The sequence below is a fragment of the Leptodactylus fuscus genome, chromosome 2 (assembly GCF_031893055.1).
Source record: "Leptodactylus fuscus isolate aLepFus1 chromosome 2, aLepFus1.hap2, whole genome shotgun sequence".
Taxonomy (NCBI): Eukaryota; Metazoa; Chordata; class Amphibia; order Anura; family Leptodactylidae; genus Leptodactylus; species Leptodactylus fuscus.
In genome coordinates this window covers 69,920,274-69,933,198 of record NC_134266.1, presented here as the reverse complement: position 1 = coordinate 69,933,198, position 12,925 = coordinate 69,920,274, and the positions used below count along the sequence as shown (strand labels likewise).

General features: G+C 40.7%; 1 protein-coding gene across 5 annotated transcripts in view; it reads left to right on the top strand.

The window, feature by feature from the left end:
* MID1 (midline 1) overlaps nucleotides 1–12,925 on the top strand; it is a 254,008-nt gene that overhangs the window by 153,629 nt on the left and 87,454 nt on the right. For 3 of the 5 annotated variants that reach the window (XM_075263953.1, XM_075263951.1, XM_075263949.1), the window contains exon 2: nucleotides 11,139–11,857. In XM_075263953.1, the coding sequence (XP_075120054.1) occupies nucleotides 11,195–11,857 (663 nt within the window). In that variant the 5' untranslated portion in view covers nucleotides 11,139–11,194. Of the gene's footprint in view, nucleotides 1–4,915; nucleotides 5,184–10,701; nucleotides 10,766–11,138; nucleotides 11,858–12,925 lie in introns of those variants that run through there. The other 2 variants (XM_075263950.1, XM_075263952.1) reach the window with 2 other exon arrangements.

Sequence of the window (12,925 nt, the reverse complement as noted above, 5' to 3'; positions counted from 1 at the left end):
GCAAAAATTGCAGCAAATTGTGTGGACATTTTTTAATCTGTATTATTGTGTTAGGGGCACTGGTTACTTTCCCGTCCTATTGAAGTATTCTACTGTTCAGCTGCAGAATTCCTTTAACTTAACTAAGGCTGAAAAAAAACACATGTTCATGAAGAATAACTTGTAATTTACAACCCTGATCCAACTCTCGTGAGGGAAAACGCCCATTTTGGGGAAAAATCTAGCTTTTTAATGTTTAAAAGAGTTTCACTGCTTCTGACTGTCTACGGTTGTCGGAATCTGTGGGGAAAAAAAAAAATTGAGGAGTAGGAATGGATGAGTTGAACTACCAATGCCACAGACCCGGGGTAGCAGCTCCCTAAAAACTAAAGAATTGGATGTTGAAATTCAATGTTTTGTATCCTTCTTTTTCCCCATGCGCATAAAATAGTTGTGTGGTCCCACTAAAGTCAGCGGGTGCAGCCAACTCTTCTCTTATGTGTATATGTATAAGTAAAAGTGATAACAGCCTGACACGACAACACCACCAGAATATAAGATTGTGTCTGCCGGAGTATTCAGTCATTTCTATAATAGGCGTGCTCCATTTTAGAACCAGAAATATTCTGATCTGTGAGTCATGAAAAATACATTTCCACGCCAGCTGCCGAACTAAATACTGTGTACGTCCCAACAAAGATTACAGGGAGATTGTTCAAGCAGGAAAGACGCTATCCATGTCAGCTGAAACCAGGCAAAATGTCTGCTTGGTGAAGTGTGAATTATTTGGTCAAGTGGGGTTAGAGAAAGAAAGAGTCGCTGCATTTCTAAAATTCAGGGAGTTCTTACACTTAAGACATTTTTGCTTTTTACTTGGTTTCCATTTGGGAAGCCTGGATTTCACATCCTTGGACTCGAGTCGGGGTGTGCCGATATTTTGCTCAGGTTCCTGTAAGCCTAGCATTCCTCACTATTACAGAAAACATATCCCAGAAGGAAGGTTATCCAGATTCCCAAAGTTAAACTTCATTTGGAAACATAAGCAAGCATGGATATAAACACGATTATGCCTGTGGGAAAATGGTTTTCTGCTAAAATACAGAATGATTTGTTTCAGATGCTCGAATTAGATTCCAGTAAATATAGAATATGGGAGCAGGCAGCAGCTTTCCCTTGCCAGGTTTGAAGCCTAGTAAGCAAAAAGATACAAGCAATTGATTTCAATGGTCATTTTTCACTAAATTGGTCAGTTTTATGCTGCAAATATTGTGGGAATCCAGAAGGAACTGAACTTTGGCTACTTGGGGGTAAGTAAAATGTGGTGGTTTTGCAGCAACAAAGTTTCTGCCAGGCTTTATTATTTTGTTCCAGGATATTCTGTATTGAGTGCTGGGTGGTAGTATGACAGAAGGTTTATTGCAATTGGCTTTATGCAATTTCTCAAAAATTTTCAGCAGCTCGTATACTTGTCATTTTTCCTAAACGGTGGGGCAGCAGCCACTTCCATAATGGTGTATGGGATCAAGCTGTAATTACATTGCACGGTCGCTATGAAAGCAGTGAAGGGGTCACGGCACTCACACAAGCATTGCAGGTGCCTTCAGAAAGCCCATCAGCTGAAGCCCCTGGTTTTGGATCCTCACTGAACTTTTTTGATGACCTATTCTGATGGTATGTTATAACTTAAAAAGAGCTGGACAACCCTTTAACATACAGGAAAGCACATGTTCAACTGCAGTGCTGAAACCCATGTCTCTAAACCTGCAACCTATAGGGCTGTTCTGCCTCACTTGCTAACCCAATTTTATAAACACATTGGATAATGGCGGCATTTTACATGCTTGTGGCTATTCCCATCCATTCATTGCAGAAAAATACCCACAGCGGACATGCTGCCATTTAATAAACCATTGCAGTCGCAGCATGTCATTTATACCTATACGAAAACGCTGACGTTTTCCATATAGGTACAATTGAACCAGAAAGTCCGAATGGGAAAACTTTGCAAACTTTCAGTGAAAAGCGCTGTGGAACAAACCATGATGTGTTTCCACCGCAACTTCTTTGCAGCACTCTTGGCTGCGGCTCACTAAATTGGGCCTTAGCCTAAAAAGGTTTTCAGCCCAAGTCACACAATTGGCTAAAGTTGGTGTTGTGACCTGTCAGTCTTTCTAGGAGTGTGCGCTGTTGGTGGCCTGCGATTGTCCTTGAATTTGGAGTATTGTACCCTGATCTATGAGCTCACTCATATACGTATGTCTAGGGTGAAGGCTTTTAACATTCTCTGTGATACTGAGAATAATGTACGTTTTCATGTTTGGTGCTGTACGAATCAGTCATTCTATGTAGCTTCACACATGGAAGCAAACCCCTCCCGTTCTTCTTCCCAAATATTATCTGTCTCTATAAGATTTATGGATACGTTATTTTTGCTTCCCTGTTAAGTGTTCACTATTGGCTGGGCCAGAGGCTTTTTCTCCCATAGTGAGGTTACCCAGCCGTGTGTTGTGACCTACCTTCCCTGCATGAGCGATTCTGTGACCTACCAACCATGCCAGTACTGGGAAATTTACAAAGCTGGGAAAGAAATGAAAAAACAATTCATTTTTTCTGGCTCTCATGGTAGGGTACTATATTTATACTGGCTGGCAGTGCCACGTCTTTCCCCAGACATATTGCTCCTTTCATGAAAAGGGCATTGTGCTGTAACATCTGAATCAGGCTTAACTGTTTCATATTCATTGACTGCAAAGAATTTCTCCCTGCCTCCATTGTACAGGGTTGTATGGGCCCGGTATCTTCTTTCAGCGAGTCAAACTTGCTAAAATGATGCAAAAGAGAACTGAGCTTAGTAACGTCCAAGGAAAGATCTCTTAAAGGGGCATTAATGTTAACCCCTGCACAGCTAGAGAGGAACCTCTTAACATGTTTTAAATATTTTAATATAATATAAAACTGTTTCTTTAAATTGAAAACCAAAGCTTCGTTTTTACAGTGCATTATAGAAATAGCAGAATCTAGTACAGACTGTCACTATTTTGGCACCTTCAGATTCCGGCCGCATTTCTACAGCTTGATGGAAAATGGAGCATTGTTTTGTGGGGAAACAGGGTGTGGCTTAAATGCGCAAAATTGTGCCCAAATTTTTAACTAAAATTCTGACGCAAAGTAATTCCACTAATAAGTGGTATAAAACGTGGACTAGGCAGTCTGAAGAGACTCGACATTTTCAGGCTGCCTGTCTAAGGGTGCATTCACACTGAGTAAACGCTAGCTTATTCTGAACGTAAAACACGTTCAGAATAAGCGGCGTCTAAAGCAGCTCCATTCATCTCTATGGGAGCCGGCATACGAGCGCTCCCCATAGAAATGAATGGGCTGCTTCTTTCACTCCGTGCAGTCCCATTGAAGTGAATGGGGAGTGCCGGCGTATACGGCAAGCTCTGCTCATGCCGGAGCGTACACGCCGGCACTCCCCATTCACTTCAATGGGACTGCACGGAGTGAAAGAAGCAGCCCATTCATTTCTATGGGGAGCGCTCGTATCCCCGCTCCCATAGAAATGAATGGAGCTGCTTTAGACGCCGCTTATTCTGAACGTGTTTTACGTTCAGAATAAGCTAGCGTTTACTCAGTGTGAATACACCCTAAGGTTACGCTGTTAGTAAATGTGGACCATTGTTCTGACTTTGGAAAATCCATTTGTCTCACCGTTAGATTGTGTGCTATCATATACCACAACAAAATGCTAAACTATAATGTACTAGCTAGGTGGCTAGGCAGTCTTCTGGGTTCTGTCGGCTGGAGGTAGTCCTATGGATACATTTGGTACATGCTGCAAAAAAGACTCCAGACACATTCTGTACATATAATATAGGCTCCAACCCTAAAGCCGGCTGGTCACGACCATGTGCTAACCGGCTGCTGTGAATGAAAGGCATAGGCGGTGCACAGGGGAGGCACGGATCTCCGGCATGTGACGTCCGTGCATCGGCCGTGCCTTGTGGCCCCTTTAATTTAATGAATAAGAGCCACAGATGCAGGTCAGCAAATCTGACCGGAATAGAACCTGTTCTGTATTTTACGGCCTGGACTGTTGACCTGCACAAGTGACAATGTCATTCACGGCCATGTGTACGGGCCCATAGAAATGAATTGGTCAGTGTGCTACCTGGGGAAAAAAACCAGATACAATAGGGGGATACGATATATATGTAAAGAAACAGACGTAGTGGTTGCTAGTTGAACGTTCATTGTTCCATTTTCTTGCTGTATCACTTTACCAAATAGCCACTATCATGAAAAGTGAATAAATGATATGAATGTTTAAGAATTGATAGATCTGTAAAGTTCCAGAAAGAACGCCATGCCATACCAATGTATAACCTGTCAGTCAGCCACACCAACAATCCAACTCCAAATGTGCATCGAGCGCCACCACAGTCCATCACCCCCCCATAGGCATCAGTTTATAACCGGAATAATTCAGCATTGGCTCTTTCTAGACTAATAGTTTTGTTTGCCATTCTTCCTGGTTTGTTTTATGGTGTAAGGACATAGTGTACTTTAGGTGTATGTGTATTGTCCCCACTTGTAAAGGAGGGTGTGTTATTGTAGTTTCATGTCGCTGTCTTTGTCACACTAGCATGCGTGCTACTTTCTAGGATTTGCTTTATTAATGGGGTATGCGGCCGCTGGCCGGTCCTGCATTTCTTAATATGTAAAGTATTCTGCCAGTGGCAGGTCGGCTTCCTGCTGTATTCATGGGAACTGGTGAGTTTCATTCAGCTGTGGATTAATTACAGAGAAAGCTGAGCTTATCCTACTTTCCACATCTCCATTACCAGATCTTGCCCCCGAACAGGTTAGAGATGCCGTAGTGAAAGAAGCTTATCCTGAGCTGCCTTTCATTCAGCTTGAGTAGGAATCTGAGAAAAGTCCTCGCTATCTGTCGTTGAACTCGGCTGCTAGGAGAAATTTTGGCGGAGGTGATTGGGTGGAGCTGGCTTTCCTGGCATTGTAACACAGATTTTCCTGTTGTGATCTAATGTCAGCAGTCTCGCATTAACTACCCTAGCTCAGCACAAGGATACGTTGTGTTTCAGTAGCAGTTCCCCTCAGGACCCCTGACCTGTCAGCCCTGGGTTACCCAGTCCTCTTCTTGCACAATGCTCCACTTAACAGAAGCATGGCGAGATCCATCGGTAAGTATTCAATTTGATATGTCAACATCAAAAGGCTTTCTCAGGTAACAGATGTTGTGTCATCTAAAGCATGGCCGATCTAATTCTCGGCTATAATTACACTACATATTCTCTCATTTGAAGGTTAGCTCCTTCTCACATTGTTTAGAATTACCCGAGCGCCTGGCAGGTAGGAGAGGAGGAAGGAACAGGTGGCAGGGCTGGGCAAAGGTTGACATTAAAGTTAGATGTTGTGCCAAGTTAATTTTTCGTTATGCGGTTCAGTAAAGTCTAATAGGTACCCGAGTCTAAAGTTGTCTTCTAGTTTTACTAGTTAATACCTTTGTGTTCTATATAAGTGGTCTTGTGTGGTGACATATGCTAGTGCTGTTATTTTTAACTATTAAGTTTCTCGTGATATCCCGTACTTGGTGTTTTATATAGAAATAAGGGAATAGCTTTATAGGTTTCACACCTTTACATGTCTTCAAATATATTAAGATGGCCTTATAAATTGCGCAGGCAAATTTAGACAAAACAACCTTTCATCATGTGGAATTTGAAGGTGTATCTAAAAAATAAAATGTCCTCTGTTATTCACTAGTCCTTACTTGTGTATGGTGAGAGAGGTTCCCATTGCTGGATCACTTGTCCCTCACTTGGTGTCAACCAGTTCAACCAGTTTGAACAACCATTGTGACCAGTATGGACTAAAGAGAGTATGTAAATGTGAAGCAATCCAGGGATTTTCATAAAATTGAGCCTTTAGTGGAGCTTTTTATAACCACATATGGCTACTCTGATGCATTTCGGGCAGGCACTGACCTTAGTTATGGTGTCTGCTTAAAAATTGTCAGGACGGCTCTGTACATGTGGTTTGAAAAGGTCTCATAAAAGCTGAATTTTCTGAAGATCCCAGAAGTGCTGGATTTTATCTTCATTTACATGTCTGTAGTGTGCGTAGCATCTCGGTGCACCAGGTGTTTGGATGTGGGTAGACAAGCCAAGGTTTTGTAAAAAGGAATATGGCATTGTCTTAACCAACCAATCGTGGGTTTATGAAATGGTCAACTGCCGGTCCACTTGTCTTTGTGTGTATGGCGACAATAAGGCCGTAATGCGTCCAAATTTTCTGCATTGTATCCACAAGTTCCATCTGAACTGTGGATCAAATTTACAACAATGTAGAGGTCTATGATGCTCTAAGTTTGGGTTAAAAGAAAAGAGTTCAGAATGTTGTACAGAGAATCTGATCATATTACTGCCTTCTGCAGGAGGCTATAAGACCATCTTACACGTGCTTATATGCATAGTTACATAGTAGATGAGGTTGGATAAAGACATCAGTCCATCAAGTCCAACCTATAACCCTACAACCCCCTAGAGTGGTGAGCTGAAACATGTTTTTGTGAATGTTTGTCCTCCATTTTTCCCCTGTATAAACCTGTCTGGTCATCAGATGACGCTCAAGTGTTTTGCTTGTTCATTTGTAGGCTACTAAAAACAGTGTATCTCTACAAAAGAGGGGCTCCAACATACTATAAGCAGGGCAGTTGTTTGTTCATGCCCCTCCCAATGGTTTGCAAGTAAATCTGACAGAAGGCAGGTGCCTGACTTCCTTTGTTGTGCGTAGGCGCACGTTTCGGGCAATTAATCTGCCTGCGTGGAAGGACGTGTCAAATGTGTAGCAAGATCTAGTGTTCAAGGTGTTGAATACCAGACTTGTCTATTTTCTATGGTGTTGAAACTACTATAAGTGAATGAAAATTGGAAGATCTGTTTAATTTTACGCTGGCAGATATATACATTGTCACTGTGAGGTCTAGTACAAAGCAAATGCGCAGTTCACAGGCCAAATAAACTTCAGCAGCCATACTTGAGGAAATTGGTTTTGTTTGAGTAAAGCTTATTGATATTGCTGGGATTTATTATTGTTTAAAAAAGGTGTGACGCAGATTTTGGCCAAAATGGCACCAGCCCTTTCCTCAGGACAGCTGTGTTTACATGGACCTAGATAATGGAGGGCCATAAGTGATTTAGTCGCAGCAAACCTGTCAAGGCTCTGGTTACGCTAACTTCAGGACAGAATCCACTTACAAATGGTCTATACAAGTATCGATTAGCTTTTTATTTATTTTCCTTCTTGTTTATTTTCAGTGACCATATACAACAATTACACCTCAGTTAGCACATATGGGACATGGGATTGGAAAGGGCTCTCACACAGACACGCAATTGTATGTATTAGGCTGGACACACACATAAGAGGAGAACTTGTCAGGACTACTTCAGAAATGAAGTAAATTCTCCTTGATTCATCTTTTCTTAGAACTCTGCACTGACCCATTACTAAGTATTTGGGTAAATTGGCAACTAGATGTTGTCAACCCCCTTACAGTCCCTACATAATCAGCACTGGTTAGATTGTATTTGACTATATAGTAACACAATTCACTTAGGAGACGAATGTTCTCACCCAAATGTCAATTTATTTATACGTGTTTAGTAAGAACAACCATTTACTAAAGTGGACATGTCAAGAAAGTTAAGGTGGTTGTGCAGGACTTGAAAACATGGCTGCTTTTTTCTTTTTTTGGTAACTAATATCCCACAGAGATGAGAGAAATATTAGGAATAACACAAATAGATCTTCTATTATTACTGTATATGTGCATGTAAAGTAAACTGAGGAAGCAAGGGTCACTCTACCCACCTTGTACCAACTGGAGAAAGGTAACTGTAGTCAATTATGTATTTGCTATATTGCCTCATCAGAGCTTGTTATAATCTGCCCATGTAAATGAACCCTTAAATACCAAAATAACAATGCAATTAAATCTTTCCTCTTTGTCTTCACTTGCTCCTTTTACTGACCCTATACGGATTCTTCTTTGCTTTCAACTTTCCCCTCGCTCTTCTTTCTTTGTGTAGCAATGGTAAAAAGGATTTTTTGATGAACACTTCTATTTTTAGTGCTGCACTTTGTAAGATCTTTGTCTTTTGTGGGTTCCTAGTGAATATCCTTATTTTATTATAATAGGGATGACTTAAAATAGGGCCTTGATGTGAAAAGGTTTTTTGAAAGTGGTACTTTTTAAAAATAATTTTGTTACTGTGTTTACTATACTACTCTTAGTGTAATGGCTGTATTTGCCTTTAAGAAGGGGAGAGGCTGTTATGTAAAGTTGGTTCTCATGTCCATAAAGCAGTATACCAAACTGTAGCTCAACCATGCAGTTTTTTCTGTTTGTTTTTTTTTACAAATGCAAAACAAGAGTTAATATGGATGCTTGGATAGAAGTTGTCAGTTGTCACTTGATGAAAGGCTGCTCTATGAGAGGAACCAACCATTATCTTTTTGTTTTATCCCTTACTATTCAGTACTATCATTGTAGTTTCAGCCTAGCAATCTATTGGGAAAGTCAGAAATGTATCTAGAAGCCCCTGGACCCTAGTAATAAGTGTTACCTCGGACCACCACCTAACTATTGATGATGATGATGAGCGGTAAAGGAATGACGCACACTCTACTGTATAGTGTCTCTACAGTTTGGGGATAGACATTAAAGTGTTAAGGTCCTAAGTTTCCCCAAACTTTCTTCCAGTTGTTGGTTTTGGCAATTGTTCTCGAGGGTTTGTTGAAGGATACATGCTATTAAGGAATGCATAATATAGAAAGGAATGTCCCATATTTCTTTAGAGATGGCTTCTTCTGATGAGCAGATGTGCTGGGTGTATGTATTACTTCCACCTGTGGATTAATATAATCTCTGTATAATACAACATAAAAATGTTCTTTTGTGTGGATAAATGAGATGGCATGTAGCAGGAAACCATTGTATTGCCACATTGCACAGTGCTTGTCCTGGATATTCTGCTAAAGTCTACACCCCATACTACATCGGAAAAGAGGAAAATGTGATTGTTGCTTCATATATATATATATATATATATATATATATATATATATATATATAATTTGGGAACCTTCTACATTTAAAGGGTACCTTTCTTTTTAACAAAAGTCTGGATTGGAATGGCAATGTGTCAGAAGTTTTGATTGGTCGGTGCCCGGTAGCAATTGGCAAAAAGTGCTCAACTGACCAGTGTGTCCCTTAGTTTTGGTTTGTTTCTGCTTGGCTCTCAGAAGAGAGAGAAATTTCACCATATGACCCTGTCCTAAGATTTACAGCTCTCAATGAAAGGTTCTGCACTTCCATTTCAGCACCCAAACTCCTTATGAGCAATCCCTATGACATATCAGAAGTTTGTTAAAATAGTAGGTACCCATAGCATCATCAAGACACAAAACGTTATCCTTTGAGAGAATTTCAGTCTGTCATTTCTGACAGCCTGTAGTATAGGCCTACATATACAGGCCATCTTGTATCTGTTGATGTCTAACCATAATGTTATGGGGACTCTGAGCTTCTCGCTCACTATTCAGATCACGTCTGTCTGTATTATAAGGATTCTGATTGATAACTTTTATATTAATTATTTACTTTTTATACAGTTCCCTTACTATATCTTATGATGACCCTACATACAATAGGGAAGGGGGGGGGATTTATTAAGACTGGAGTAGGAGGTGCATAAATAAAGACCCCAACTTGGCCATAGGTGCACCTGAATCATCAAGAGGCTACTAAATCTGACGCATGCCCATGTGCTAGCTTGGAAATAAATGCCAGTCAGTAACTGGTGTACTTCTTGTATAACTCAAACTAAATGTGAATGTCTTGCAGATTGGGGACGTGGCACTTGTTTGCCACAAGAAAGAAAACTGGCACAGATTGATATATTTAGCCCAATGAGGGTCTATTAATAATAATAATAATAATAATAATATATTTTTTTTTAATTTTATGTATAATCTGATATGCAAAGAAAAAAAATAATTTTGGCTGAAGGTTCTTTTTATACTGTATGTATTTCGGTTTTATTTTAATATGCCCAGCTGTGATTTGTTCATTGTTTGTTTTATTCCCTGAAGGTTCACAGGGGTTGTGGGTAAGAAAAAAAATCCTATTAATATATGAACTGCTGTGGGTAAATTGTTGGGAAGTCATTGAGCAATGGTTTGTTTCCCAAGCTGCTGCTAATGAGCGTAAACCTTAATGACCCATAGTTTTGTAATTTTAATGTTTTTATGTTTTGTGTTCTCTGCGACTCATTGAGCACACAGAAAAACAGTTAATAAACTTCAGAGTGTACAGTGTAGCAGCTGTGCTGTCTGAAATTGTCCAAGCACAGGAACAACAAAGCCAATGTATGTGGCTCTCGGAGAAGGTACATCTCGATGAGTGTGAAGCATCGTTTTTGCTTCTGCTTCACCGACTTGTCGACCCAAAGCAGCAATGAGCCCATGACAAGTGCAGAGGCAGGGAGAGCTGCGGAGGGCGACTCGACAAAGCCAATCCTCGCTCTCAGAGTGGAAAGCATAGCAGAAAATATGGTTCCAGTTATTTCACATTACACTTATAAAACAGTTTTTCACAGCAAGTCAGACTTCTTAAGTGTTCTTCTTTAGCAAAAGATGACTTAGGTGTAAATGAATCCATTACTGACCTATGTGAACTTATATTTCCATTTCATATAAGGTCAATTTCACAATAGAGTCTTTGCAGTCAATTGAGTTAACTTGAAAAGAATGAAACAAACGTGACAATTGGTTTAGTCTATGAAGCAAAGTCTTCGGGAAACATAACGTCATTGTGTTTATAGTGTGGGATTTCAACACTCGTAATTGTAGGATCGCTGAGGTGTAATGTGACTATGGGGTAACTACAACTACTCGATCCATTGTTCATTTGCCAATTAGCCAGGAATAAGTGGACCCTATGAACATTAAAGAAGCTAATTGCTGGTAGATTGTCTACCGTGGACACTTTGGAATGTAACGCAAATATTAACGTTGACAACCCCCCATGGTTGACCCCTCTCGCCTAATCAAATTTTATATTGTGCTTTCAGATAGCTGATCAGCTTCCCTGGATTTCGCTGACGACACAGGAAAGCTTTGCCTGAAGATGGAAACACTGGAGTCGGAACTGACCTGCCCTATCTGTCTGGAGCTGTTTGAAGACCCACTGCTGCTGCCTTGCGCTCACAGCCTCTGTTTCAACTGTGCGCATCGCATCCTGGTCTCCCACTGTGCCAACAACGAATCCGTCGAATCTATTAACGCCTTCCAGTGCCCCACCTGCCGTTATGTCATCACACTCAGTAAGCGTGGCTTAGACGGACTCAAGAGGAACGTGACTTTGCAGAACATCATCGACAGATTTCAGAAGGCATCTGTGAGTGGGCCTAATTCCCCTAGTGAGACACGCCGAGAGCGGACATACGATACCAACAACAGCATGACTTCAAGCGAGAAAGTACTCTGCCAGTTCTGTGACCAGGACCAGGCAAAAGAGGCCATAAAAACATGCGTGACTTGCGAAGTGTCTTATTGTGACGACTGCCTAAAGGCAACTCACCCGAATAAGAAGCCATTTACCGGGCACCGTTTGATTGAACCGATCCCTGACTCACACATCAGAGGGTTAATGTGTCTGGAACATGAGGATGAGAAAGTTAATATGTATTGTGTGACGGATGACCAACTAATATGTGCCTTGTGTAAACTGGTTGGGCGGCATCGGGATCATCAAGTTGCTGCTTTAGCTGACCGATATGACAAGTTAAAGGTAGGACTTTCATCAGTAGATGGTGGATACCTCTACTCACTTATTAACTTTTATTATTTGCTTGTGTGGTTGACATACACGTTAGTGTGGCAATGGGAACTCTTGGGAGTAGCAGTTAGTTAATGCAACATTAAAATTTGTAAGATGTAACTTTTTTTGTAACTGTTGACTAGTCTATATGTAGGGAGTTTACAAATGTTTAGTCAGGATTTCACTATTACAGGGTTATCATTCTGCAGCTGTGGGGTGGTAGTGTGCCATGTGGGCACGAGCTGCTTGGCAAAACCTAAATCTGCAGCAAGTACAGGTGAAGCATTATATTGTTTTTATGTGCAAACTTATTACACATCTTTGGCAGACTTTGCTCTATTTTGCTGCACAGTTCTCCATAAGAAGGACAACGAAAAAAAAGTGAACTTCCATAGTTAAATAGTAGATGAGGTTGGTCCATCAAGTCCAACCTATAACCCTACAATCCCCTACAGTGTTGATCCAGGGGAAGGCAAAAACCCCATGAGGCTCATGCCAATTGCCCCAATTCAGGGAAAAAATTCCTTCCCAACTCCAATCTGGCAGTCAGTATAAAACCCTGGATCAATTTGTCCTTAAAATCTAGAGTCCATAACCTGTAATATTGTTCTGTTCAGATTCCATGCACCTACTTGACATTTTCGTGCTAAGCAAAGAAACTTTAAAGACTTCTGGTCAATTCCTCTACCAGAATACTTGACAAAATAGTTGTGAATCTGTTCTGTCACTTCTATTTCACAGTTATTGTCACCTGAATTACTGCTAATTTTCCATCGGCTAGCTTGCTATGGTGCATTAGCAGGATGAGCGCCTCATTCATTCCTATACAAACAGGTGGAACCTTGTAATCACTGCATTAGAGAGCGTAGCGTGCAGAGCTCTTTGTGATTGTTTAAATTAACGTCAGATTTTCTGAGCCGTAATTATTATGTGAAATTACAGTAACACATTTTTGTGTCATAAATAACTGTCTGGAATCTTAGGTTTTTTTTATTTCTATTCTTGGGCATTGGGCTCTGTTAATTACGTACACTCTAT